General features: G+C 49.8%; 2 protein-coding genes and 1 long non-coding RNA gene across 8 annotated transcripts; 2 read left to right on the top strand and 1 right to left on the bottom strand.

Moving 5' to 3' along the window:
- Window positions 1–1,293: 1,293 nt before the first annotated feature.
- Cdc25b (cell division cycle 25B) lies at window positions 1,294–10,599 on the top strand. Of its 4 annotated transcripts, XM_027954794.2 has the most exons (16): window positions 1,301–1,702; window positions 2,604–2,713; window positions 3,338–3,389; window positions 5,142–5,183; window positions 5,325–5,361; window positions 5,579–5,701; window positions 5,816–5,938; window positions 6,101–6,232; window positions 6,668–6,748; window positions 6,836–7,012; window positions 7,180–7,275; window positions 7,801–7,863; window positions 8,011–8,109; window positions 8,319–8,452; window positions 9,106–9,217; window positions 9,361–10,599. In XM_027954794.2, exons 1-16 carry the CDS (start codon window positions 1,503–1,505, stop codon window positions 9,499–9,501), a joined length of 1,722 nt encoding a protein of 573 aa, XP_027810595.1. In that variant the 5' UTR covers window positions 1,301–1,502; the 3' UTR covers window positions 9,502–10,599. The 4 variants fall into 4 exon arrangements, with proteins under 4 accessions (XP_027810587.1, XP_027810603.1, XP_027810595.1 ...); XM_027954786.2 differs by having other exon boundaries at window positions 1,294–1,702; window positions 5,579–5,938; XM_027954802.2 differs by lacking the exon at window positions 5,142–5,183 and having other exon boundaries at window positions 1,300–1,702.
- A 4,789-nt stretch (window positions 10,600–15,388) lies between these two features.
- Window positions 15,389–23,029, bottom strand: LOC114107560 (uncharacterized). The gene is made up of 3 exons (XR_003585336.3): window positions 22,925–23,029; window positions 22,169–22,406; window positions 15,389–15,593 (listed from the first exon to the last, which is right to left on the bottom strand). It is a non-coding gene; the product is annotated as an uncharacterized lncRNA (long non-coding RNA).
- Window positions 15,591–27,168, top strand: Ap5s1 (adaptor related protein complex 5 subunit sigma 1). 3 transcript variants are annotated; one of them, XM_027954958.3, is made up of 4 exons: window positions 15,591–15,741; window positions 20,901–21,081; window positions 24,455–24,665; window positions 26,076–27,168. In XM_027954958.3, exons 2-4 carry the CDS (start codon window positions 20,982–20,984, stop codon window positions 26,500–26,502), a joined length of 738 nt encoding a protein of 245 aa, XP_027810759.2. In that variant the 5' UTR covers window positions 15,591–15,741; window positions 20,901–20,981; the 3' UTR covers window positions 26,503–27,168. The 3 variants fall into 3 exon arrangements, with proteins under 3 accessions (XP_027810759.2, XP_027810772.2, XP_027810765.2); XM_027954971.2 differs by lacking the exon at window positions 15,591–15,741 and having other exon boundaries at window positions 20,993–21,081; window positions 24,474–24,665; XM_027954964.3 differs by lacking the exons at window positions 15,591–15,741; window positions 20,901–21,081 and adding an exon at window positions 23,022–23,328 and having other exon boundaries at window positions 24,474–24,665.
- The last annotated feature ends 474 nt before the right edge of the window (window positions 27,169–27,642 follow it).

Raw genomic sequence — 27,642 nt, 5'->3', positions numbered from 1 at the left:
ACAACCCCCCAAATTCCAGATGCAGAAATCCAGGCCGAAACTGGCTCGGTTGCACACGCCTGTAATCCCAGCTACTGGGGAGGCTGAGGCAGGAGGATAGTGAGTTCAAAGCCAGCCTCAGCTACATAGCGAGATCTTGCCTCAAAATAAAAAAATAAAAAGGGCTGGGGTTGTGGTTCAATGGTTAAGCGTCCCTAGATTAAATCCCCGGTACCAAAACCAATAAAGAAAAAAACAAAAAACAACAAAAAAAAACTGTGGGGCTGGGGCTGTGGCTCAGAGGTAGAGCACTCGCCTAGCACGTGTGAGGCCTTGGGTTCAATCCTCAGCACCACCTAAAAATAAATAAAATAAAGGTATTATGCCCAACTACAGTTAAAATACAAAATATTTTTTTAAAAAAGAAAAAAACTGTGATTGGTATTTATGAATGTAATGCACTCCACTACTGTCATGTATGTAAGAAATAAATAAATAAATTTTAAAAAATGAAAGAAATCCATGCCTAGGCCATCTGTGGCGTTGCCAGGAAAAACTTGGGTCACATCCAACCTGGCGGCCTCCCCTCCTCAGTTCTGCTGGAATTTGTGGTGCCAAGTAACCATTTGCGGGGGGAGGGGGGGCGGGTACCGGGAATAGAACTCAGGGGAAAGGGGGCAGGGCCTGTGAATTAAGTTCTGGGGCTGCTTGGCGCTGAGCTGAGCGTTGCGTAGACAGGTAGATTACTGGGGTCAGAGGCTCCTGGAAGAGAGCATATCCTGGCTCCACCTGCCCAACCGTGTGACCTTGAAAAAATTAATGAATTTCTCCATATCTCAACGCTTCTGTCGGTAAAATAGTTCAGGGAACGCGGACGCGCAGCACAGCTGTGTTTGGCAAACTTCCTGGAGCCAGGTGGAGCATCTCAAGGTCCCTACCGGGTGGTCGTGGCAATGTTACACCTCTGGGGGTCTTTCTGATGCCCCCCCTTAGGAGGTCTTGGCTTCCTCTGGGGTATGTTGCTCCAAACCAAGTCCCAAGAGGTGGAATTCTGGAAATTAGAATCCTAGTGCCCGGGATTGGGGATGAGTGGGCGTGGCATAACCCCCAATTCCTGTGCCTGGAAAGTGGGCGGGCAGGGCTTGACCAGTCTAGGCAATGCTCACCCGGCGGGCCCCGCCCTCGGTCCCGCCTTCCTCTGACCGGCGCCCCCATTGGTGGCGTCGGGCGGCGCGGCCGCTGTTATTTTTCGAATATATAAGGAGGTGGAAGTGGCAGCTGCAACGAGAGGTTTCCCCGGCTGCAGCCTGAGTCCCGCGTCCCTCCACCCCTCCCCACCCTCCCCGCATCCCTTTCCCCTTGGGCTCCCTCGCTCCCGGTCCCGTTGCTCTTCCTCCCTCCCTCCCTCCCTCCCTTACTCCTACCCCGGCCCGCTCCCTCCCTGGCCCCGGCCAGCTGTGCTGGGCTTCTGTTGGCCGCCTTGCGCCGGGCCCAGCAGCCAGCCTTTTGCCCGCCCCGCCGCGATGGAGGTGCCCCAGCCCGAGCCTGCGCCAAGCTCGGCTCCCAATCCTGCCGGCGTACGCGAGAGCGCCCAGCGTCCAGGCCACCTCCCGGGCCTCTGGCTGGGGACTCATGGTCTCCTGGAGTCCCCGGAGCTTGCGGTCTCTAAGTCTCCAGTCACCACCCTGACCCAGACCATGCACAATCTCGCCGGGCTCGGCAGGTAGGACGCCCTGAGAAAGCCGGGCGTGGAAATGAAGGAGGCCAGGACTAGGATCCTGGGACACTGGGCACGGGAGCCGAATCTAAAAGGTGGAGTGGGGAGGCGTCCCGACAGAGCAGAGGCACCCTTGCCCCTGCTTCAGGAGTCCAGGGCAAGGGCATTGAGACAGAGACTGTGGCTTACACCCTCCAGGTGACCTGATGTGGACCCCTTTTCCCCTCCCCCTCCCTCGTTTCGTCTCTACCACGCTGTCTCCCTAATCACTGCCCCAACAGCCACCATTTTGCCCCAGGCAGGGAATCTAATTCCGGGCCTAGAGGGGGAACCTGAGGGTGGCTTAGCTGAGGTTCTCACCGGTTGGACCCTCTGCTCCCTGCACCACCCCATTCTGCCCCCAGGGTTAGTGATTAAAGAAGGATCCTGCTCCCTAAGACAGTGTGTAGGGAGGCAGGAGGGTGCTGGTTGGGATGCTGGCAGCAATAGAGATCTAGGTCTTGGCCCTTCTTCCTGGAAGGAGCATGAATGGGTGTGGGTCTGAGAGCTGAGGAAGCTACTCTGGAGCTACTTTGCTGTCCCCCTCTCCGACCCCTCTGGGCCCCAAGCCCAGCCTCCTTGCTCTTGTCCCTGGATTGATTCATCTCTCCCTGCACCTTGGAGAATTTTTCCTAAAACAATCAATCCAGACAAGACAATTAATAGATTGAGCCTTGCTGATCTGAGAGGAGGGGTAGACCTGATGGGATCACCTCCCACAAGTTCTCTCAGTGAAGGGGCTCCGTGGGACATTGTAGAGGCTGGATGGGCCCTTCAGAGGTGGTGGAATGCAGGAACAGGGGCGGACCAGCCCTTGAGTTCTACATATTTATCTTTCTCCTTTCCTGGGTCCCTTCTCCCTCCCCAGCGAGAACCCAAAGAGTCTGCCCTTTAGAAGCCGGCTGACACGCCTATCCCTGTCAAGGCGGGCATCTGAATCTTCCCTGTCATCAGAGTCCTCTGAATTTTCTGACGCAGGTGAGACCCAGGGTCCCTGGGGAGGTCCCCAAGTGCCAGGAGAGTGGGGGAAATGCTTGGGCCTCTTGACTTCCCTGCCCTTCAGATCAACATCCTTCCTACAACCTGAAAGGCTTAGCAGCCTCCCCTAACCTGCCCACAAAGTTGGAAGACATACCTCTGATGAGGCTCACCACACCCAATCCATTCTGTGGAGAGGGTAAGAGGGTGGGGCCCTCTGCGGAAGGTGAGATCTTACCTATTTAAAACAAGGCGCCAAAGTCTCTAAACCGCAGCCCCACCTGGAAGGCATTTACAGTTGAAAGTTGGTCTTTAGAGCATTCTCTTATAGTCTGGAATGTTTTTCTAAAAAGCTATTGCGTCTTCCAAATTATTTTAAACCAATTTAAGAAAAATGCTTAGAAAAATATACATAGAGGAGTTTCCATAGCGAACAGGGAGCCAAGCCCTGTGCCTTTTGATAGATAGTGTGTCACCCTCCGGAGCCTAGGTTTTTGTTTCATTGTTTAAAATAAATGTGTCCAGATTTAAAATAGAAACACGTTTCTTTTTCTCTTCTTTGGATGCTGTGGGGAAAGTATACAGAAAATACTACTTTCAGATCAAGGTGTTCTGTCCCCTTAGGTCTCTGCATGGATTCCCCCAGCCCTATGGACCCCCAGATGGCAGAACAGACGTGAGTAGAGAAGGGGGGTGGATCCCTACTACCAAGGACTCACCACTTACTTTTGGGAATCCTAGTTCTACTAAACTCAGTGGAGAGGCCAGGGAAAGTAGTCAGATCCCTCAACATTTGTCTGGGGCTAGTTGACCTTCCCAGACCTTGCTCCCTGTTTCAGGGAAGGGTCTGCTCTTATGGAAACCAGATGAGAGTGGGCTCAGGAATGGTAGGGAAAGCATTCCCTGGGAGCAGAGGATGGCTCCCACTAGCCAAGTCTGTTTTTCAGTCCAAGCCCATATGTCCCCTTTGTTTGCCCATACATATTATGTGTGTGTGTGTTTGAGAAATACCAACCTAAAAGTATGGTCCCACTAATTCAGAACTTTGATTTGCTTTAGGCCAAGTTGCACACTGTTGGCTACAGACTGATTTGGCCCTTGGCCCATTAGCAATCTCTAGTTTCATGACACACTTTACTCTCTGGCCAACCCCTGGTAGTCAAGAGAGCTGGTGGTCTCTGCTCTGGACAAATACCTCTCCCTTTGTTAGGGGGTGTGAGTAGTGCCTTCCAGAGGACAGCTGTTCCCATCCAGCTGTTAAGGCCCAGGCAGGTGGAGCAGCTGCCAACCATTAGTAGGGGCAGCTGGGTATCCCCAGCCTGAGCTGGGGGACTGTGGCTTTGGGTTTAGGGCAGTGACTGTTTCCTCCCTTAGCTTTTGATCCGACTGGGCGGGGTGCAGGGTTTGTTCACAAACAGGAAACAGAATTGAGTGGGGGTGGAGGGCAACACAGAGCTGCCCTTGCCTTACCCCTAAGGACTAGGTGCAAATTGGAAATGAAGTCGATTAATTGGTCATCCTGATGCCAACTTGGCTGAGCACAGCCCTCTCTTGAGGGGACAGGGACACCCCTTGATACTTTGGCCCAGAGTCGCCCCCCCCACCCCCCGCACCTGCCTTGACAGTTATAGTTTCTCAGAAAGAAGCTGGTGTGTGTGTGAGTGTGTACGCACAGATGCACAAAGAGTTCCCCATGGCAGGTGGTCTTCAGTAACATAGCTGGGGGGCGGGGCCTATATACAGAAGCTTATGCTTTAGCTTCAAAAGGAACATCTGTTGGAATTCCTTGCCTGCTGGCCTCTTCTAAGGCAGGAGGAGGGGGTGGAACAGAGGCTGGGTCCTGGAAAATTCCATAGGAGGGAGGAAAGGATGTGACCCTGTACATTTGTCACTAGGGGGTCTGCTGTGGCAGACTGGGGCTGGTCCAGGGGGCCATTAAAGCAGGCCCCTGTCATGGAAGGAGCCAGATCAGCTCCTCACTTGGGGAGGAGAGCCCAGCCTTGCTGGCATCCACCCCTGAATAAACTCACATTGCTGGATGCCCATGGCCATCATCACGGGGTGGATGGATGCCTTCCCTGGCAGCCATATGGCCCCACTTAGGTGATTTGCATACAGGTGGAAGGCTTGCATGCAGGCTGGCGAGACTGTTGCCTTGGTGATATCTCAATGACCCTGTGACCTGCCCCAGCTGTCTCCTTCACTGCTTGTCTTTGGGCCCTCTTCCATTCAGGGCAGCCTTTAAAATTCCAGGCTGCCTCTCATCTCCCCTTCCTCAATACCTGGGCCCCACTGACAGTGGGCCTCTTCCTCCCCCTCCCTTTGCTCTGGCCTGAGCCCTGGTCCTTGGGTCTTATGATTTGTGGCCTAGTGCTGGGCGTAGGTGATGGGATGTAGAGGAAGATGGGCCACATGTTCTGTCTTCTAGGTTTGAGCAGGCCATCCAGGCAGCCAGCCGGGTTATTCGAAAGTAAGTGTCCCTGACCCTCTCTGCCCATGACAGGCTGGCCCCCAGGCATGTCAAGGGATCTAGGGGAGGGATATCTTCCCTGCCTTTAGTCCCTGTCCCCAGGGACTTTTAGCTCTGATCTTTCCCTGTTTCCTTCTGCAGTGAGCAGTTTTCTATCAGGCGTTTCCAGTCCTTGCCGGTAAGTGTCCTCTGAGACCCAACAGAAAACATAGGGGTGCTGACTGGGTAGGGGCACAGGCATCCCAGGGCTACCTCCCAGTTGGTTGGGGAACATGGGGTTTCATATGTGGCTGAGCAGGCCAGGGGAGTTGGAGGAGGGGCAGAAGAGAATAGAGTCTAGGCTGGTAGCCAAGAAATGCAGCCTTCAGTATCTGCTGCCCTTCCTGGCTTCCTAGGTACGGCTGCTGGGCCACAGCCCTGTGTTACGGAACATCACCAACTCCCAAACACTGGAAAGCTGGAGGAAGAGTGAGGCAGGTGATAGAGCTGCCGGCAGTCCTGGGGAAGACAAAGAAAATGTGAGCTGCTTCTGGAAGGCCCAAGTGGGAAATCTCCAGGGAAAGAAGGGGGCATGCATGCCTGGTGGTTCACTGGCATCCGGTGATGCCCCTCCTCTTGCATCTCGCCCACAGAATGGATTTGTCTTCAAGATGCCATGGAAGCCCACACATCCCAGCCCTGCCCATACTCTGGCACAGTGGGCCAGCCGCAGAGAGGCCTTTACCCAGAGGCCAAGCTCAGCCCCTGACCTGATGGTACATAAGGAGAGCTGACCCTTTAGAGGGACCTTAGGATGTAGCTTGGGGGAAGGAAAGGGTAGCGTGGGACCCCCCCAGGCACTGAGAAGGAAGGGGTTGAGGACTGACTCTGGTCCTCCCCACCACTGAGTAGCCTGTGTGTGTTTGTCACTCTGGCAGTGTCTTACCCCTGAGCATAAGATGGAAGTAGAGGAGCCCAGCCCCTTGGCTCAGTCCTGCTCTCTGACCCCTGCTGAGGCAACTACTGAGGAAGATGATGGATTTGTGGACATTCTGGAGAGTGACTTAAAGGTAAACAGTCTTGGCCAGTTAGGTCCCTACCTCTCTCCCTGGGATGGCCCAAAAGAGAGGCTCTGAGCCCCAGCAGCAAGACATGACTTCATTTCAATGTCAGAAGAAGTATTTGAGATAACTGAGTCACAGTCTGATCTCTGGCCAATCAGAGAAGGGCAAGTGACTGGTGCCACAGTGGAGGGGAAGCTGGGCAGGGTGAAGGGACGTGCACAGCTCAGTACAAGCCCCAACAGCAAGTAGGTCCCTGCAGTTCTGGGGGTTTGGGGTGGGGGTGGGGGCGCTGCTCTGGGTAGAGAAGCTTAGCAGGGTCTGGGAGGGCTGCTGGCCTGGTGTTTGCTGAGGGGACAGAGAAAGCTGTGCTGGAGGATTCAGGCCTGAGGGGTTTGACTTGTGCCTGTGGTTATGACCATGTCCTTGCTGATTTGACCTTAGGATGATGAAGCAGTTCCCCCAGGCATGGAGAGCCTCATTAGTGCCCCATTGGTCAAGACCTTGGATAAGGAAGAACAACAGGTATGCCTCTGGGGTGGCCCTGCCCTCTGGGTAGAATTTGGGATTAGGGATTGAATGTTCTGACCCCTGACCTGCCACCCTTGCCAGGACCTCATCATGTTCAGCAAGTGCCAGCGGCTCTTCCGCTCTCCATCCATGCCCTGCAGTGTGATCCGACCCATCCTCAAGAGGCTAGAGCGGCCCCAGGACAGGGACATGCCTGTCCAAAATAAGCGGAGGAGGAGTGTGACCCCCCTGGAGGAGCAGCAGCAGCCTGAGGAACCTGTGAGTGCCTTTCTCCTGAGACTGGGCTGTCACTATCACCTTGATGTTCCACTCACTTGGTCATTCATGGCAGAGGGGAGGGTACAGCTGGTATTCTGGGCATGGTAGTACTGAGAGAACAGATAGCCTCACCCTTGACCCCTGCATCCTTCTGCCTTTCCTCTTAGAAAGCCCGTGTCCTCCGCTCAAAGTCCCTGTGCCATGATGAGATTGAAAACATCCTGGACAGTGACCATCGTGGGCTAATCGGAGATTACTCCAAGGTACCAGCACAGCATGGGGCCCTCAGGAGGCTTACCCTATTACTAATTGGGGACCCCTGCCCCTGTAGCTACTTCTGTTCCTCCTCTCTCCCCAGGGACTCTTTTCTTTGTCCTTTGTTATCTTTGCATCCTATGTTCCCATGCAGACTTCTCCCTTTGGCTTTTCTTGGTCTCCTGACTTTACCCAGATCTGTCTAGGCATCCATTCATTGTACCTCAGCCTTGGAGAACATTTCCCACCTTATATCCATGTCGCCCCTCCTCCTGCCTCACTCCTGGACATGGTAGGCCTATGGGGCAGGAAGCAGAAAGTTCATGTTTTCTATTCCCTCCTTCAGTTCCGCTTGGAAGGTTGTTCCCTGGTTATCAGCCCCAGGAGGTGCCTCTTGGTGGCTATGGGAACCAGAGCTGGATTTGAAGGCCAAAGCAGGTGTGACCTCTGGACTTGGGAACAAAGCTCCTTCCTTTTCAGGCTCCTGCTCTTACCAATTTTACTTTCTCTTTTCTTTTATCCCTTCCCTTTAGGCTTTCCTTCTACAGACTGTGGATGGCAAACACCAAGACCTCAAATACATCTCACCCGAAACGGTAAGCAGGGTTGAGTCATTTTCCAGGGGCCTTTTGGACTACTGTTGGCTGTGACCACCTCTGGGGTTGGGCTACATGTATGGACCAACAAAAGGGCGAGGCCAGTCCCTGGCTGCCAGCCTGACCTTCTGATGGCGCCACCTGCAGATGGTAGCCCTGTTGACCGGAAAATTCAGCAACATTGTGGAGAAGTTTGTGATTGTGGACTGCAGATATCCCTATGAATATGAAGGAGGGCACATCAAGGTGAGGTGGGACACTGGGCAAAGGCCTGAGGACCCCACGTGGCTCAGGCACCCTGCTGCAAGGCTCAACCAGTAGAAGGCCCATGTGTGCCTTCTCATGGTAGGGAACTTGCCCAAAAAAGATGGGGTCACCTCTCTGGGAACAGCAAGGGGGAGGGGTCTGCCTCCCAGGTGCAGGGCTGTGGCCTCACCTCTAGCATCTCTTGACAGACTGCTGTGAATTTGCCTCTGGAACGGGATGCTGAGACCTTTCTGCTGCAACACCCCATCATGCCCTGTAACCTGGACAAGAGAATCATCCTCATTTTCCACTGTGAATTCTCATCTGAGCGTGGGCCCCGCATGTGAGTCCCAGCTTTGTCTGCCCAGCCTGCTAGTGCCTGCCCTTGGCCTTTCCTGCCCAGGCTTGTAGTTGCTGGAGCTGTTGGAATGGCCAGAGCGGTGAGCCAAGCCTTTCAGCTGTGTCTCTGGTCCTTAGCTAGTCTGTTTCAGGAGCCCTGAATATATCTCTTGAATTATGTCCACTCATCACCTCTCTGCTTCCTCTTTCCTAGGCTAGGCCACAGATTTCTCTACTGAATATTGTGCAACTGCTCTCTGGAAATAGAGCTCAGCACCTCCCTCCTGCCATCACCCCAGCCTCTTCTTTGCCCAGTAAAGACCAGCAGACTTATCCTCTACTGGCTGATATTCCTGTGCTCAAAAACTTGTGTGTGGGCTGGGGCTGGGGATGGGGCTGGGGCTTGGGCTCAGTGGCAGACCACTTGCCTAGCATGTGTGAGGCACTGGGTTCAAGTCTTAGCACCACATAAAAATAAAATAAAGGTTACAAAAATTTAAAAACAAAACCTTCTGTGGCTTTCCCAAGGCCTTCAAAGGAACAATTTTTTCTTGAATATTTCCAAACAAAGTGTAAAGATGAGGGAATAAGTCCTCTCATCTAGACCCCACCACATGGCCAGCTCTGATCCCCCCATCCCCCACTGTAATGTTCCAGGTGCCGATTTATCAGGGAACGAGACCGCGCAGCCAACGACTACCCCAGCCTGTACTACCCGGAGATGTATATCCTCAAAGGCGGCTACAAGGAATTTTTCCCACAGCACCCGGTACATGAATGGGGGTGGCTACATCCTCTGGGTGACAGACTGCAGGGAAAAGGCTTGGCCAGGTCATAGTCCTAAGAGAAGGAGAAGGAAGGGCTGGCTTCCCCTTTCCTCCAAATTGACAGACCCCTTCCATCCTGCCCTAGAACTTCTGTGAACCCCAGAACTACCGGCCCATGAATCACGAGGCCTTCAAGGAGGAGCTGAGGACCTTCCGCCTGAAGACACGCAGCTGGGCTGGGGAGCGAAGCCGGAGGGAGCTCTGTAGCCGGCTACAAGATCAGTGAGGAGCCAGTCCTGCCACCATCCTGGCCCTGTGAGGTCCTGGTGCCTATTGTACCATGGGCCTTCTAGAGGCCTCAGGTGCTATCCAGGGGAAAGACAGCATGGGTGTCCTGTCTGTCGCCCCTGTCCCTGATTTCCCTTGTCTCACTCCAGTCATTTTCCATACCCTGGTGCTAACACCACCCCTGGAAGACCCCAGCCTGGTGGGTTAAAACCAGGTCAGAGGAAATATTTTGTGTTCAGCAGGAACCTTTTTGCTTTTCTTCCTTCCTGTTTGGGTCAACTCTTTTGTCTTTCTGGTCCAGAAAAGTCCCTTTATGTATGTGTCAGCTGAGGCTGTTGGGAGAGCCTTGCCCCTGAGGACGAGGATGGGCCAGGGCTGCCCCTGCCTCTGCAAGAATCATGGGTGTGTCTGCATGTTGTCCCTTTCTTTTTCCTGTCCCTCTGTCCAAGCACCTCCAGTATAAACATAAGCTCTTACTCTTTCCTGTTGCAGTATTACCTGCGTGCTTGATTTGTTTGTCTAACTTTTACCTGTCTCAGGACACAATCACTGGTTGTAGTCTCCCCCTGTCCAGTTGGGGTTAGAGATTCAAACAGCAGTTACTCCTTGGTCCTGGCTTTTGTTGCCCCAGAAAGGGATGTTATTATCTTTGGAAGTCCCTGAGGAAGGGGCTAAGGCCTGAATCAGGAGCCTACTGGAGGCCCCAATGCTGTGAATCCTAGGGCCTGACTGGTCAGAACTTGCTGCTGTCCTGTCACGGATGGATGGATGGATGGATGGATGGACGGACCGTGGGCGGGTGGATGGCCATGGATGCATGGTGCCTTGCACACACATGTGCATATAAATTGAGTGGAAGCATTTTGGTGAACATGCTAGCCTGTGGCAGGAATGTATATGTGAACAAAAAGTCTTTACACTTCGTTTGGAAATATTCAAGAAAAAATTGTTCAAGAAAAAATGTGGAAGCAGCTAAACCAAGGACTGAGCAACCTCTGGATTCTGAATCTCAAAGTGGGGGAAGGGTTGTGCTTGAAGGCCCCATGAGACCTCTGTTAAGGCCTTGGTTCAATAAAGCACTAAGCAAGTTAAGAAAGCAGCACTGTGATCTCTGAAGCCCTTGACAAAACCAAAGCTGACCACAGTGGTGGGACTGGGGCAGGGAGCAGGCCAGCAGAGGCTGGAAGGCTTTCTAGTAAGGTATCTCAAGTTCCCTTTCCGTCTTCTCTTGAAGTCTTCCATTTCTTGTATCAAAGACACTTCTGCCAGGACTTTCCCCTCATCTGACTACCCAAGCATTTCCGAGCTTACCTTCCCTAAACCCTACACTCAATGGCAAGAGTAAGTGACCCCAGCATGCCTCAAGAACTGTCAGTGGGATGGGCTGGAGTTGTGGCTCAGTGGTGGAGCACTTGCCTAGCATGTGTGAGGTACTGGGTTCAATCCTCAGCGCCACATAAAAAATAAGTGGATGAAATAAAGGTATTGTGTCCATCTACAACTAAATAAAAATTTAAAAAATCATTGTCAATGGGAGCCAGGTGCAATGGGGCATGCCTGTAATCCCAGCGACTTAGAAGTCTAAGGCAGGAGGATCATAAATTCAAAGCCAGCCTCTGCAATTTAGTGAGGTCCTAAGCAATTCAATGAGATCCTGTCTAAAAATAAAAAAGGCTGGGATGGGTTCAGTGGTTAAACACCCCTTGGTTCAATCCCTGATATCAAGAAAAAAATTGTCTGTGGTGGTACACACCTGAAATCCTGGCTACTCCAGAGGCAGAGGCAGGAGGATCACAAGTTTAAGAGCAGCTTCAGCAATTTAGTGAGGCCCTTTCTCAAAAAGGGCTGGGGATGTAACTCTGGTAAAGCACCCCTAAATTCAATTCCCAGTACAGAGGAAAAAAAAGAAATCGTCAGCAGGACCAGGTACAGTGACATACACCTGTAATCCCAGTGACTTCAGAAGTGGAGGCAGGATTGCCAAACTCGAGGCCAATCTGGGCAACTAAGTGAGACCCTGTCTCAAAATGAAAAGCTGAGAGCTCTGGGCATCATCATACTGAGACTTGCCTGCTCCACCCTCCCCCCTGGTTTCATAGGAAGGCAGCTGGAAGCAGGTCGCATAGCAGATAAGCAGAGCAGGCATTCCAGCCTGCCCAGGATTCTCACCCTTCACCTCCCACCTTGGTCCTAGCAGCCAATGGGGCTGGAGGGCTGACCTGACCTGTGTCACTTGTGAATGTCCTCTTCTTGCATTATCCAGATCAGGACACCTGAACAGGATGGAGCATGGACCCAATATCTACAGCACCCAGGCCTGTGCCAGGTGCTGATGTCCGTGCCACTTCTGTCCCACCAACAGAGTCATAGTGGCAGTCATGAGACACTTAGTATGATGCAAACGCTTTTAGACTTATAGCCTCTTCAGCCTCCCTAGAGGACATTTAGCTCATTTTGCCAAAGAGGTGGGAGGTGGCCTCAGAGAGACACTTAAGTCAGGAGAAAAAGTCCCCCAAGAGAAGGCCAAAGTGGGTTCTGCCATCCACCTTGAGGGAGGCAGGGACCTGGATCTGGGCAAAGGATGCTGTGGGTTTGCCTCTTGGCTTTTGACTCAGGCCAGGACCTGCTTCCTATGGAAACTTCAGGACACCAGGAAGAGTGCCCCTTCTCCCTTCCCCCAGCAGGGAAGCTTTAACTTTCTTCCTGAATGCTCTTAAAGAGAAACAGATCAGGCAGGGAGGCCGTTTAAAATCCTGGGCTGCCAGCCAGTTTTGAAGGTTGTTTTGCTGGGGCCAGGGCGGGGCAGGAATTCCAGCCTGCCAGGAGCCCAGGAGCAGCCACGTGCTGTGCATTCACAGGGTTAAAGAGCTGTGTGGAGTTGGGCACTAGCACAGGGAGCTGGGTGGTGCTGGCCCAGACAAGGCAGCAGGCACCAGTGGGGTCTAGGGGGGTGGGCATGGGGGAAAGAATTTCCATCTGATTCATGGTCTGAGTTGCACACTCAGTCACATTTTTTGCAATGACAATGTTTAAGGACACTTTTTTTTTTAAAAGGAAGAATATCCAGCATTTCCTCAAAATCACACATCATCAGCATAGACTCTGGACCTGAAGAACCAACCACCATGTGGGGTAAGGTTATTTCTAGAATTTTAGGAGGTCCCTCATGTTCTTCCTATGACTCCCACTCCACAGGTAATTCCTATTGTGACCTCTATCATGGTAGTTTGGTTTAATGAAATCATAGAGTTAGTATTCTTCTGATTTTTTTTTCATTTGGCCTAATGATTTTGATGTTCGTCATGTTCTCATTTAGTGAGAATTTGTTGCTAAGTAAGTAGTTCATGATATGGATATGTATCCTTTAATTGGATTAATTCATTCTACTCTTTTTTCTTTTGTATTTATTTATTTATGGGGCTGGGGATCCAACCCAGGGTCTCACACATGCTGGATAAGTGCTCTACCAACTGAACTATATCCCAAGACCTCTTCTGTTTTGAAATGTTTGTTTTTTTTTTAAATTAGAGTATAGCTTGATGTAGTGGCATGTACCTGTAGTCCAAGCTACTCAGGAGGCTGAGGCGGAAGGATTGCTGGAGCCCAGTGTTTCAAGGCTGGCCTGGGCAACATAGACATATCTCAAAGAAAGCAAATATAAAAAAAAGGAAGAGGAGGAGGAGGAGGAGGGGAAAGAGAATAGGGAGGAGGAGTGGGGAGGAGAAGGAGGAGGAAACACAAACACACACATACACTCCCTGTCTTTTGCCATGTGATGCCCAGCACTGCCTCAGGACTCTGCTAATAAGAAGACTATCACCAGATGTGGCCACTGACCTTGGACCAGAACCATGAACAAAATAAACTTTAAAAAAAAAATTTAGCTGGACACAGTGGCACACTCCATAATCAGTAATCACAGTGATTTGGGAGGCTGAGACAGGACAATGGGCAGTTTGAGGCTACCCTTGGCAACTTAGGGATGAGTTTGTTACAAAATGAAAAATAAAAAGAGTTGAAATGTAGCTCAGAGATAGAGAACATCTAGGTTCAATTCCCAGTACTGGGGGAAAAAAAAGTGATTAATATGTAGTAAAATTCACCCTTTTGAGCATATAGTTCTGTGAGGTTTGTTTTTGTATTTTTGTTTGTTTGGTAGTGGGGATTAAACCCAGAGGTGATTTACCACTGAGCTACATCTGCAGTCCTTTTTATTTGATTTTGAAACGAGATTTTGCTAAGTTGCTTAGAGCCTTGCTAAATTGCTGAGGCTGGCCTCAAACTTGTGATCCTCTTGCCTCAGCCTCCTGAGTCATAGGGATTACAGGTGTGTGCCACTGTGCCCAGATAGTTCTGTAAGTTTTGACCAGTCCATACAGTTCTGTATTCACTACCACAATCAGGATATACAGAACACAGTGGGGCACTCCTGTAATCCCAGCAATTTGGGTGGCTGAGGCAGAAGGATCCTTGGCAACTTAGTGAGGATCCTTGTCTCAAAACTAAAAATAAAAAGCCCTGCAGATGTAGAACGCCCCAGTACTTGGGGGAGGAAAAAAAAAGATATGGAACACATTCATCCTACCCTATTGGAAATTGAAAATAGTGCCGGGAGCATACCAAGAAGTACAGGGTGTTCAGCTTCAGTACTTTCCACACAGTTCTCCAAGGTCCTTACACCAACTCACCTTCCCACCAACAATGTCTAAGAATCTTGTTCCACATTCTTGTCAAAATTGGCAAATTGTAGCTGGGCACAGTGGTGCATGCCTATAATCCCAGCGACCTGGGAAGCTGAGGTAGGATGATCACAAGTTCAAAGCCAGCCTCAGCAACCTAGTAAGGCTCTAAGCAACTTAGCAAGACCCTGTTTCAAAATAAAAAATTAAAATGGGCTGGGAATGTGGCTCAGTGGTTAAATGTTCCTGGTTTCAATCCCTGGTACCAATTTTTTTTAAAAACAAATTTTAAAAAGAAAGAAAAAAATTTAAAAATTGGCATATTGTAATTTCTATCTCTTAACAGAGAATGTGGATTCTGTATATAGCAAAGAACTCTGGCAAATGTTGAGTGCTGAACCCATATACTATCATGTGGCCTCAGCAGGTGTTTGAGTGATGCAGATTCAGTCTTTTTCTGACTCCTATATTGAAAAATGAGACAATATTTGCCGTAGTCTTGATTTTTTTTTGGAAGATACTGAGGATGGAATCCAAGGGTGCTCTATCTCTGAGTGACATTCCAAGCCCCCTTTTTATTTTTTTAAGACAGAGTCTCACTAAATTTCTGAAGTTAGCCACAAATTTGCAATCCTCCTGTCTCAGCCTCTCTAGTAACTGGGATTACAGGCCTATGCCACCATGACTTGCTTTGATTTTTTTCTGTCAATTCAGATTCTTTAAACATCAGTGATTTAAGCCGAACATGGTAGTACATACCTGGAATCCCAGGTGCTCAGGAGGCTGAGGCAGGAGGATGGTGGGTTCAAAGCCAGCCTCAGCAAAAGTAAGGCACTAAGCAACTCCGTGAGTCCCTGTCTCTAAATAAAATATAAAATAGGGCTGGGAATGTAGCTCAGGGGTTGAGTGCCCCTGAGCTCAATCCCTAGTACCAAAAAACAAAAGCAAAGACAAACAAACAAAAACACCCGAATCAGTGACTTAGCCAGGTGTGGTGGCACATGCCTATAATTCCAGCAACTTGGAAGGCTGAGAGAATCACAAGTTCAAAGCCAGCCTCAGCCATTTAGCAAGGCCCTAAGCAATTTAGTGAGACCCTGTCGCTAAATAAAATTTTAAAAGGGCTGGGGATGTGCTCAGTATGTTGTTTTTTTTTTTTCAAAAAAAATTTTTTTCCAACAAAAAGGAAAAAAAAATCAGTGACTCTTTAGAGTTAATTAGCTCTGTGTTAACTGGCTTGAGTCCTCTGTTGACAACAGCCCATGACAATCTAGAAAGCATGATTTCTATAAGGTCTTCATCCCTGATCCCTGAAACTGAACAGAAGGACATCCTTCTTTCCACAGGCAATAAAGCTGTTGGTGTGGTGCAGAAAGAAGTTTAGATGGGAAGGTCCATGGACACGTAGAATCTGGAATTAATCAGGAAAGGACAATTGAGTAATGATGGAGAAGTGGCTGCTTTGCAGCTGTCAAAGTCATGCCTGGAGAGAATGTTGGATGATGTGAGAGTATTCACAATGTAGTGCTCAAAGAAGACAGTTGATTATGGGACAGAAGGTAAGAAGCATCCCCACCCTCCCCACACAGGAGTCTGTGTGGCTGCCAGGGAGTGTAGGGAGGGCAGCCCCAGCCCCACCCCACCCACATTGGCATGCACCCCCCAAGGGGGGTGACCACAGCTGCCAGGCTCTGAGTCAGTGGGGCCTGGGGCAGCGGGGAGGGAAAGGGGCCTCACGTGGCTGGGCCCACACTGCCTCGTGGAGCCTCTGGCTCTCAGCCCTGCAGGAAGCGTGGCTGTTTGAAAGGACGAATCACATATAGCCTAGTCCTCCTGGGGCCCAGCCAAGGCCACTTTCCTGAAAGGAGGGATGCATGGGGGAGGAGGGGTGTTCCTGTGTTGAAAATGGGAGTACCAGGAAAGAAGGCCATCCAATCCAATCCTGGAGTGGAAGGCAGCTCCCAGGGTTGAGTTGTAGAGAATTAGCAGAGTTGGGGTTGGGGAAGGGTTAATGACCTTCCAGAGACCTGTGGGAAAAGGGACTGAGTCAGATTTGTGGTAACCATGACCGGATATGGGAGAAGGAGACACACAAGGGAAGTGCAAGGGGCAGGCTGAAATCTATTGATACGTACACGTCCCACGATACCACGTGCAATATCAGGAAAGTTACTTAATCTCACTGGGCCCCTACTTCCTCATCTGTAAAATGGGGATAATAAAGACTGTATTTCAAAGGGTTGCAAACTGGATCTAATGATTTGGTGTAAGTAAAGCACTCAGAACAGGGCCTGCCGACAAGTGCCACAGGAGAGTCTGCTACAGCTGTTACTACGCACAAAGGGCCAGTGTAGAAAGTAAAAGGAAATCAGGATGGTTAAAAGGAACAGCCTAATTAATTTAATTAAAGGGGCTGTTGTGGAGGGTCCCTCCCCTTCCTGCACATGAACAGGTCCCTGGGTATGGGTTATAGGAGAAAGCCCACCTATAGTGTGCAGGAGGCAGGCAGCGTGGGCTCCAGTCTGGGTAGAAGCTACAGATGGATGTTTGGGGGAGACAGAGGATGGGAAAACTGTGTGAGAGACCTGTAGGAGGCTCTTAGCACATGGTGATGCCAACTCTGAGATGGCTCAAGGAGGTGGGGTAGAGGGAGGGACAAGTCTTGTCTGACTTTTGGGCAGCCAAAATCCACCCAATATTCAGCCTGTCTTGATTCTCAAAAAAGCACCCCTCCTCCTCTTAGTTTCTCATAGTTTCTGCCTTGCTCTTTGAGAAATGCTAGTCACCTTTAACACGGAGTCAGTCAAAAAGTCTACTGCCTGGCCAGGCACGACAGCGCACACTTGTAGTCCCAGTGGCTCGGGAGGCTGAGACAGGAGGATGGCAAGTTCAAAGCCAGCTTTAGCAACAGCAAGGTGCTAAGCAACTCAATGAAACCCTGTCTCTAAATAAAATACAAAATAGGGCTGGGGATGTGGCTCAGTGGCCAAGTGCCAGGGTGCAACCCCCAGTACCAAAAAAAAAAAAAAAAAGAAAAAGAACTAACAGGGCTGCCAGGTGGGGGTGCACACCTGTAATTGCAGCAACTCGGGAAGCCAAGGCAGGAGGATCACAAGTTCAAAACTAGTCCCACCAACTTGGCAAAGCCCCTAGGCAACTTAGCAAGACCCTGTCTCAAGATAAAAAATAAAAAGGGTTAGGCATGTGGCTCAGTGATTAAGCACCCTTGGGTTCAATCCCCAGTACCAAAACAAACCAAAAAATCAAAATAAAAGATAAAAAAGGGTGGGAGATGTAACTCAGTGGTAAAAGTACCCCTGGGTTCAATTCTCAATACTAGGAAAAAAAAAAAAAAGGAGGGAGTAGAAATGAGCCAACTGGGGGCTGAGGATGTGGCTCAAGCGGTAGCGCGCTCGCCTGGCATGCATGCGGCCCGGGTTCGATCCTCAGCACCACATACAAATAAAGATATTGTGTCCGCCAAAAACTAAAAAAATAAATATTGAAAAGTTCTCTCTCTCTCTCTCTAAAAAAAAAAAAGAAAGAAAGAAAGAAAAAGAAATGAGCCAACTGGACCTGGAAGTTGGTTCTGATGTCTGAGAAAGGCAGCAGAGATTATCAAGCCTGACTGTCTATCAGCTAATCAGGACCTAGCTTGAGTAGGTGAAGAGTAGAATTCATTTTCCCAATTGAGTCAATTCAGTCCCTGCATAGGTATCCTAGCAGCTCAGTAGTGGGTGCCAAGTATGATTCAAATAGGAAAGCCCCAGGCCACCTGCGGTCTCACCCCTACATGGGTGAAGGGCAGTGGAATGTGGGAATAGAGAAAGGGGTTGGGGGAAGGGCGGGGCTTGAGGCAATTCCCCAACTCAGAGAACCACTGAGAGAGCAGGGCTGGGTAAGGGAGCACCTAAGTTGTGGGTGCCTCTGCTCACTGTCAAGGGAGGGAAGGGCCCCAGAGGGGTTGTTTCCTTCAAGCTCCTCTTTTCTCAGCATGCTTTATTAAATTGTACTTTTGTTCCTTCTCTGTCTCTGTCACATACATACCTGATCCTGTATACTGGCTTTGCCTCAGATTCTAGGCTAACCACTCTAAAAGGAACCTGTAGCCCACTGCTACGACCCTCAGTCTCCACTGTGTTGTCCTCAGGATGGGTCTTGTAACCCCAGGACTCCCAGCCTGTATCCTTCTCCTGCCCCCTGCTTCTGAGCTGCTACCAGACCCAGAAAAGCCTACCTGTCTTTCCAATGCTAATCAATGCCCTTATCTGCCTCTGGATTAAGGGTTGTCAATATGTACTGATCTATTGAGTACCCATTAAGACCAGTGGCTTCATTACATAAATATGTGTGCTCAGCAAGAAGACTGTGGCACCTCTGGGGCCCGTGTTCCTTCCTGCCTTACTATCCTCAGCATAGTGGGTTTTTTATGTTATTTTTTATTACTGGCGATTGAACTCAGGGGCACTAGACCACTTAGCCACATCTCCAGCCCTATTTATGTATTTTATTTAGAGACAAGGACTCACTGAGTTGCTTAGTGCCTCACCATTGCTGAGGCTGGCTTTGAACTCACAATCCTCCTGTCTCAGCCTCCTAAACCACTGGGATTACAGGTGTGTGCCACCATGCCCTGCAGCATAGTGTTTTTTACTTCAGGGGCCACAAGTTGACTGTGTGCTACAAAAGGTCAAGGAATGGTATCATATGAACTGGGTGTGATGGCGCATGCATATAATTCCAGGTACTCAGGAAGATGAGGCAGGAAGATCGAAAGTTCAAGGTCATCCTTAGCAATTTAGCAAGATTCTGCAACTTATCAAGACCCTGTTTCCAAAAAATAATAAATAAATAAATAAATAAAAAAGGGCTGAGGATGCAGTTCAGTGGTAGACAGTCCCTGGTTTAATCCCTCATACCACCACATTAAAAAAAACCCCAAAACAAAACAAACAATCCAGCCCACACAAAACTATATTCCTTCCTTATCTGGAAAATTCTGGGAGGCATTTCTGACTGACCTCTGGTCCACTTTGGGTTTGTTCTGACCTACTCCTCTTGTCCAAAATGCCCTTCCTGCCAGGTGCAGCTTCTGAACTCCTTCCTACCTCTTCAGAAAGCCCAGTTTAGATGTTACCTTTGAGTAATATTCCCAGACTGCTCCTCCAGGCTTCTTCCCATTCTTGAGCCTCTTGGACCTCTCTGTCTCCATTTTATCTGTCCCACCTGTCTGCCCAGAGCCTGCCCTGGAAACTCTTTGAGTACCCAGACAATGTACCCAGCAGAAAGAGCAAATGAGCACACGAATGAATAAAATGTATGTCTTCCTTTTATTTCAGACCATGACTATCCTTTGCAATCTTGGTCAAATTCTTCCTCTCTTCTGCAGGCTGGCTGTTGTGGGAAGCAGAGTTCATGCCTTAAAATAAACGCTTTCCACTGGGCACTCTGCTGTGTGATGGGGGCCACATCAAGGAGCCATTTAGTCATCTGCTAAATGAGAGGCTGTACTTAAAAGTTTCTTTTCATTGTGCTGGAGATGCACTTCAGTGATAGTGCTCTTGCCCAGCATGCTCTATCCCCAGTACATGGAAAAAACAAATTCGTATTTTAAATCTCCACTATTCCTAACTCAAGCCTGCATTCTTCTAGTGCAGAGGAAGGATTCTATCAGACTTCAAAGAAGATATTTTAATGAAATTGTCACCATCTATGAGTCACATAAAAATGAGGACTGTATGAGGGAAGTGGGCCTGGCTGAAATTTTCATTTTTACTGAAGTTTCTGTTGAATTAAATATATGGGAAAGTGTTCATATCTTAAGTGTCCAATTTGGTTAATATTTGCAAGGTGAATGTGCCAATATAATCATCACCCAGATTGAGGCACAGAATGTGACTGTCTCCCAAAGCTCCCTCATGTCCCTCCAGTCATTATCTCTCAAGGATAACTGCCATTCTGACTCGTAATTGTGCAGAACAGCTTGCTTAGATTTGTACACTTTCCCTTTATCTTTTTTTCTTTTGTGTGTGTTGCTGGTGATTAAAACCAGGGGCATTCTACCACTGAGTTACATCCCAGCCACCCACTTTTTTTTTTGCTTTGAGACAGGGTCTTGCTAAGTTGCTGAGGCTAGCCTCTATCTTGCCATCCTCCTGCCTCAGTCTCCCAAAGTGCTGGGATTAGAGTTGTATGCCACCATGCCTGGCCAATTTACACCCTTTCTACTAAAGAAATCACATGGGGTCTACTTATTTTTTTTATACCAGTAATTGAACCCAGGGCCCTTTACCACAGATGGAGCCATATCCCCAGTCCTTTTTATTTATTTATTTTTTTTATTTTGAGACAGAGTCTTGTTAAGTTGCTTAGGGCCTTGCTAAATTGCTAAGACTGGCCTCAAACTTGTGATCCTCCTGCGTCAGCCTTCCAAGCTGCTGGGATTACAGGCATGCAGCATGGCACCTTGCTTGTGTCTACATTTTTGTGACTAGTTTTTTTTTTTCACTCAACATTATGTCTGTGAGGTTATCCATATGTATATCAGTAGTTTTATTTCATTGTCATATAGTATTCTACCAAACAAGAATACACATGTATTTATTCATTTCATAACTGACAAGTATTTGGATAGTTTCCAGCTTGAAACAATTAAGAATAAAGCTACTGAGAACATTTCACATGTCTTTTGGTGACTAATGACTCCCACTTCACCCAGGTATGTATCAAGAGTAGAACTGCTAGATCACAAAGCAGTGTGGTTGGCTGAGTAAGTATTGCTGGCTGGGTAGATATTTCCATGGTGCCCAAGTGTGTCCTGAAGTGTGTCCTGGATATAGAAGAGGCCAGCGGCCAAGGAGAAGGGCTCTCCCATAAGCAGCCCTCAGCAAAACCATCAGGTGAGACTTCCCACTCTGCTGCTTTCCACCCCCACGGCCACTCCCCAGAAGGCTGAGGAAACCCTCCATGATATCACTCCTCTGGGTTCTCCACAGTCCTCCAGAATAGTGGTTCAGGCCAGCCTGTCTCCTCCGTGAACCCTATACAAGGTCAGTCCTGTTATGATCTGCAACTTAGTGTAGACTCACTGCCTAAGGAGAAGACAGAGGTCAGAAACCTGTGTTCCAGATGCTAGATGGGCCCCCAAATAAAGCCCTCTGCCAGTTCATTGCTGTAATCAGCTGGCAAACATGAGGCCTGACTGAGAGTGATAAGAACTGAGGACCAGGAACTCAGCCAACATCAGTCCACATCACTCACCAGCTCAGTGGCTGAGGCCCTGCACTATCTTTGGGCCTATCCCTCCACCTACAAATACATTTAAATGTTATACCTGTGGTCAAAATGCTCACATACCTTAGCCAGCACTGCTCCCCAGGGTCCTAGGCCAAAGGGCCCAGAGTGTACTTTCTCAGGGGATTCTGACTCCAGAACCCCTGCTTGGGCCACTGTGCCCTATCCTCATTTCTTTTTTTTCTTTTTCTTTTTTTTTTTTGGTACCAGGGATCGAACTTGGGGGCACTCAACCATTGAGCCACCTCCCCAGCCCTATTTTGTATTTTATTTAGAGACAAGGTCTCACTGAGTTGCTTAGCACTTAGCAGTTTCTGAGGCTGGCTTTGAACTAAAGATCCTCCTGCCTCAGCCTCCAAAGCTGCTAGAATTATAGGGGTCTGTTACTGCACCTGGCCCTTCATTTCTTATCACAGGAAGGGTGTTCAGGTCCCTTCAGTCCTGCCTTGTGTCTGCTCCTGGAAAGTGAAGATGGAAGCCACAACCCAGGTGTACCCCATGGGAGCAGGTGTACACCACTGCTGCTGGGAGACCTTCATAATGGTTCAAGAGGCCAATGGGCAGTCTGAGAAGGAAGCCTTCCCCAAAGTTTGGGTCTGAGTACATTTGGAAGGGGGAGGGGAGGTGATTCCAGACTAAGGGTATCTACAGCCAGTATAGAGGGGCTCTGCAGCATAGAACACTGGGACATACCTGGGGAGGCTCAAGCCGTTCACTTGCCAAGAAGTGAAAGAGTATACACCTTCAGTTGCGGGGAACAGTGCAGGGCAGACGGTAAGGCCCAGGCAGACCCCAAATATTTCTCGGCCATGTCTCTAGGTTGAGGTCTTTACAAGGCTCTGGAGGCTGGTACCTGACAGTGCCCATTTCAAGTTTAATGTATAAATCTCTTCATGATGGCCTCCCTCCAAGGAGTCAAGCAGGGATCCTGCTAGAGGTGGGACATGGGAAGAAAGAAAGAAAGAAAAAAAAAGGTCAGCCCTACTAAGCGCTGGCCCCTGCTGTCATTATATTATGGGATTTCACTGGGGCTCAGCGGAAGTTGATCTGCCAGGAACACGCAGCTGTAACAGGATTGGGATCAAAGTTCAAATCTTTCTATGCCAAACTCAGCCCCAGTCTTAGCCGGCTGAGGGAACCCTATATATGGGCAAAATTGCCTATATATACCTATTTCCCTGCAAATTCATAATTTTTCAGGGCCTTTGATCCTCACACAATGGTCAGTCTAGGAAGTAAACCAGCCACCTCGAGGCCCTGAGGCGTAGCCACGAGCCGCACTAGGTTGGCAGGCAGCCAGGGAGCCTGCACTCCGCGCTCGGGCTACTCTCCGCCTCCTGGGAAAGCACGCGCACTGGTGGCCGTCAGGGCGACGCGCCCCCTCGCGGCCGCCCGGGTCGGTGGCCAGGGGCGGGGCTAGGTCAGGGCTTCCAGCCTGGCAGCACATACCCGCACGGCTTCCACGGAGAACTCAGATCCCCGTGTGGAGAACACTGAAGCCCGCTTGCGCCCCGGGCCTGAGTGTCGGAAAGTACCTGGAACGCAGAGCAACGCACGCTACGCAAGGGCCCCGCCTACTCCGACCCGCGGCGCTCTTGCGCGTGCCTGCCGCCGGCGTGCGCAGGCGCCCATGAATCGTGAGGCCGCCATTGCTTGCTCACTGCCGTGTTGGGCTCCCATTTCGAAGGCCGCCGCCCTGAGGGAAGGCTGAATGCTACGCCTCGATAACAGCGTCCTAGTGCTGCAGGGGCAGCACGTTCAGAACTGAAAACCCTCTCAACGCCAGGCTGATCGGAATAAGAAACTACAATTCCCAAAGTGCATTGCACCGCAGGGTTGCGGGAAGTAGTGACGTAAGGCTCCTCGGCAGCTACCATTATTCTGGTGGGGGGCTGGGGGACTCCGGCTGATGACGCGCTCTGGTTGCCTCTGGCGGGTCACGGGAGGTCAGCGCTAGGGAATAAGGGCTCGGGTCTCCAAGTGCCTTCGGGATATATACAATTCCAGCCATCAAACTGACTTTCTATTTAGCCTTAAGGATGGCTACCTGCTGACTGTACGTTGCCTTTCAACCCTCAGGCCAGCCACTGAACTAACCAGATATTATTATTATTATTACTTATTTTGAAATAATCAACTCCCATATACTTTGTTTGTTTGTTTTGGTACTGGGGATTTAACCCAGCGGCGCTCTACTACTGAGTTACAGCCCCAGCCCTTTTTATTTTTTATTTTGATAGGGTCCCCCTAAATTGCTGAGGTTGGCCTTGACTTTGTGATCCTCTTGTCTCAGCCTCCTGAGTTGCTGGGATTATAGGTGTGTACCACCTCACACAGTTTCCTGTATATTCATTGATAAGACTAGCCAGTCTTCACATCTTTTATCCCCTTTATCATTTCTCCTTTTCTCCGTATACCTATTCTGCCACACACACACCCCTCCCGGTTTGATTTAGCTGCATTTGGTGCCTCTTTATCTCTGTACTTAAAGGTATGTCTCTATGTATTTTTTTTTCCCTGAAAACAGGGACATATTCCTACATTCAAAACCAGGTAACATTGACCAAGACCATCTTCTAACCCATAGTCCATATTTAAATGTTTCCACTTGTCCTAGTAATTCCCTATGTGGAAATTGTCTTTTTCCTGGCCTAGGATCCAGTTCAGGAGCCCATGTTGCATTTAGCTGTCAGGTTTCTTTAGTTTTCTTCAGTCTAGAGTGGTTCCTCAGGTTTTCCTGGACTCTTGAGACCTTGACTTTTTTGGAGATTCTTGGCCAGTTGTTTTGAAGAATTAGGTTTAGGGTGTCTGTGATTTCTTCACCACTAGATGCTCTGACTAGGCATCACAGAGGCTGGGGTGGGTGTTGGCTGGGTGAGGGGGTTCAGTGTCCAGCCACAGTGGCCTCTGGACCCACCCCAGATGCTGCTGGGCCACACCCACAGGTGCTTCCCAAGCTGGGGTTTCACTCTCACCCAGGTCTTTGGCTTTTCTGTAGCACCCACCACAGAGCCATGGTCCACGCTTTCCTCATCCACACCTTGAGGGCCCCAAATGCGGAGGACACAGGCCTTTGTCGAGTGCTGTACTCCTGTGTCTTTGGTGCTGAGAAGTCAACTGATGATCCTCGACCACATGGTGCAGAGAGGGATAGGCTTCTCCGCAAGGAGCAGATTTTGGCGGTAGCCAGGTAACCACAGTCCAACTCCAGGCTTCATTGAGCACGAGGCCGATTGTGATAGACGCTCTGGGGGCATGCAGCAACACAGGAGGACTAAGAAGCAGGGAGGATATCTTGGAGTGGTTTTTCCTACAGAGTCTTCCACAGGTGTTAATAGTGTTAATATGAAAGAGGGTTGAAGAGGGCTGGGGACTGTAGCTCAGCCATAGAGCATTTGCCTGGCATGCTCAAAGCCCTGACTTCAAACCTCATCACTGCAAGAAAAGTTTAAGGAAATAATGTTAATGCTTTTATAATCATGATTATAGTGAGCACTCATCGAGTCTGTATGTGCTAAGCATTTATGTTTTGAGCATTTCACATTTATTATTAATTCATTTAATTGTCATAATAGTTTTTTGAGGTAGCTACAGTTATCCCCCCCTTACATACGAGGCAATGAGGTGCACAGTGTTTAAGGAACTTAACCTGCCAGGGTTATACAGCTAGAAAGTGACACAGCTGAGATTGGAGTGTAGATTCAGCATACTTTGTAGTGCAGGACTTCTCAGGGCTTTTATTGTGCTGTAGGCTTTCTGTATCTCTAAGAAAGAAAGAATATGTATACCCCAGCCATCTTTATACTAAGGTCCTCCGGAATGTTTGGATTCAGAGCACAATTTGGAAAACACTGTTCCAAAGTGGCTATCCTTGAACCTTCCCATCCCAGACTTAGTTACCAGAGTTTTCCCCCTCTGCATTCTGGGTAGGAAATTACTACTCTGGGCAACTTTTACTGATTCCTGCCAGCCTCTTGTTCTTGACTTCCCCTCCCTCCCTGTAGCACAGAAAACCAAACAAATATCTTCACTATTTTATTATTTTGGTGCTGGGGATTGAACCCAGGGCCTTGCACATGTTAAGCACATACTTTGCCACTTAGATATATCCCAGCCCCAACAAATGCTTTAAAACCAGGCTGTGCATGACTCAAATTAGAAGGCAATTTAGGAAGGATCACAGGGAGTTTTCAATGGAAAGATGGAAAACTTTATTTTTACTTGGAGAAGGTTGCACGATGGGATGAAGGTAGAGAGGTTGGGTAGCCCAGGTTGGGCGATGGCATTAATTTTCTTTAGCAAGGCCTCTATGAAGCGGGTGGGACAGCCTCTTCTTCCCCTGGGGCCCTTTTTTAGCTGAAAAAGCTGTTTTTAGAACCTGCCTTCTCTTGGCCACATGTAGTAAAGTGGTCTAGGGCCCAGAGGCCAGGCCTGGATTCCAAGATGACGACATACTTCCTTGCTCTGTGGCACTGGGGAGGTCACTTAGTCTCTCTGAACCTCAGTTTCCTCACTTGAGATATGGGGTTAATGGTAGCTCCCAGAGTAGTCATGAGGATGACAGAAGTTGGGCCTCACCAGACCTGTCACTTCTTCCCAGGCAGGTGGAGTCAATGTGCCAGCTGCAGCAGCAGGCATCTGGCCGACCCCCAATGGACCTGCAGTCTCCATCCTCAGACGAGCCTGTGCCCCTGCAGGAGGCTCCACGAGGTGCTTTCCGCCTGGCAGCAGGAGACCCTTTCCAGGAGCCAAGAACTGTGGTGTGGCTGGGAGCGCTCTCGTTGGGCTTTGCCCTGGTGCTGGATGCCCATGAGAACTTGCTGCTGGCCGAGAGTACCATCCGGCTTCTGGCCCGCCTGCTCCTGGACCACCTTCGCCTGCTGACCCCTGGCTCCAACCTCCTGCTGCGAGCTGACCGCATTGAAGGCATCCTTACCCGCTTTCTGCCCCATGGTCAGCTGCTTTTCCTCAATGACCACTTTGTCCAGGGTCTGGAGAAGGAATTCAGTGCTGCCTGGCCCCGCTGACCCCTCACTGGAATGGGGCTCGCTGAGGGGATAGGGAAGGAATATAGAGATTCCACACACAGCCAGGGGAAGCTTGGCATTTGCCTCCTGCCTGACCTGTTTCTTGCTCTGATGTGCTGCCATATCCAGGACACATGAATGGGACAAGCTGGCAGCAAGGGGACCAGTGTGAGGGTAGAAGTGGGACTGTGTCTATTCTCAGGTCACCAGAATCACAGAACATCCTGAGCCTAGAACTGCTGTCGTGTGACTTACTCAGACCACTGCATTATGTATGTCAGACCTGACCTAGACTCTGCCTTCCTAAAGCCCCACTAGCCACTAGTGCTGGGGGGTTAGGGGGCGCTGCCTAAAACAGCACACCTTCTCCTTCCAAAGCCTCAGTCATTGCAGACTCCATTGTGGGGGCGGCTAGGCCCACAACCTGGCAGGCCCTGGCCCCTACCTTTGCAAATACTTAAGCAACATCATTGGAGATTTTGTTAGCAAGGGCATCCTCTCCAGCTAGCTCCACCTCAGTTAAGAAACACTGTTCAGCAGGGCATCCTGTAGCCCCTTGTGTGCCAAGCCCTAGCAGATCAGGTAGGGTTAAGATGCAGCATTTGGGAAGTCTGCGCTGGTTGACCTTGTCTTTCTCATTTTGTATTAAAAGTGCTGGTTGTGTGACCTCGCCCTTTGTGAGTTTGATAGACACATTCTTCTACAAGTGAGTGCCTCTTCAGATGGCCTGTGAGCTAGGTGTCTACTTCCTGCTCAAGGGTCTCCCAAGAGATTTCTTGGGCAGTCTCTATATCTTGCCTGCCTCCTTGCCTGCAACCTCCACTGGTGGCAGGTCAGTGTGGGCCTCCGGTAAGGAGAGCCTGAGACAAGTATGTGCAGGTGGCTTATGTGAGAGGTAATCCTAGGCAATAGGAAGGAGAGGCAGCCGATCAGGTGTGACTCGATGGGGAGTTTCATGCTCAGTCTGGGGGGCCAGTGTGTAAGTCACCTCTGAATTACCTCACCTGAGGGTTGGGGGCCGTGGGTGTTTGCCCACTTGCTTTAGTCTTTGCTTGTTGTCGCAGGGTGTGTAAATTCCTCGGCTCTTTCTGCTCTCAGAGAGTGAAGCTGAGCCTGCCTGCCAAAAATATATGGACGGGC

Source organism: Marmota flaviventris, chromosome 2 (genome assembly GCF_047511675.1).
Source record: "Marmota flaviventris isolate mMarFla1 chromosome 2, mMarFla1.hap1, whole genome shotgun sequence".
Taxonomy (NCBI): domain Eukaryota; kingdom Metazoa; phylum Chordata; class Mammalia; order Rodentia; family Sciuridae; genus Marmota; species Marmota flaviventris.
The sequence above is the reverse complement of the archived record's forward strand: the minus strand, read 5'-3'. Positions and strand labels throughout refer to the sequence as shown.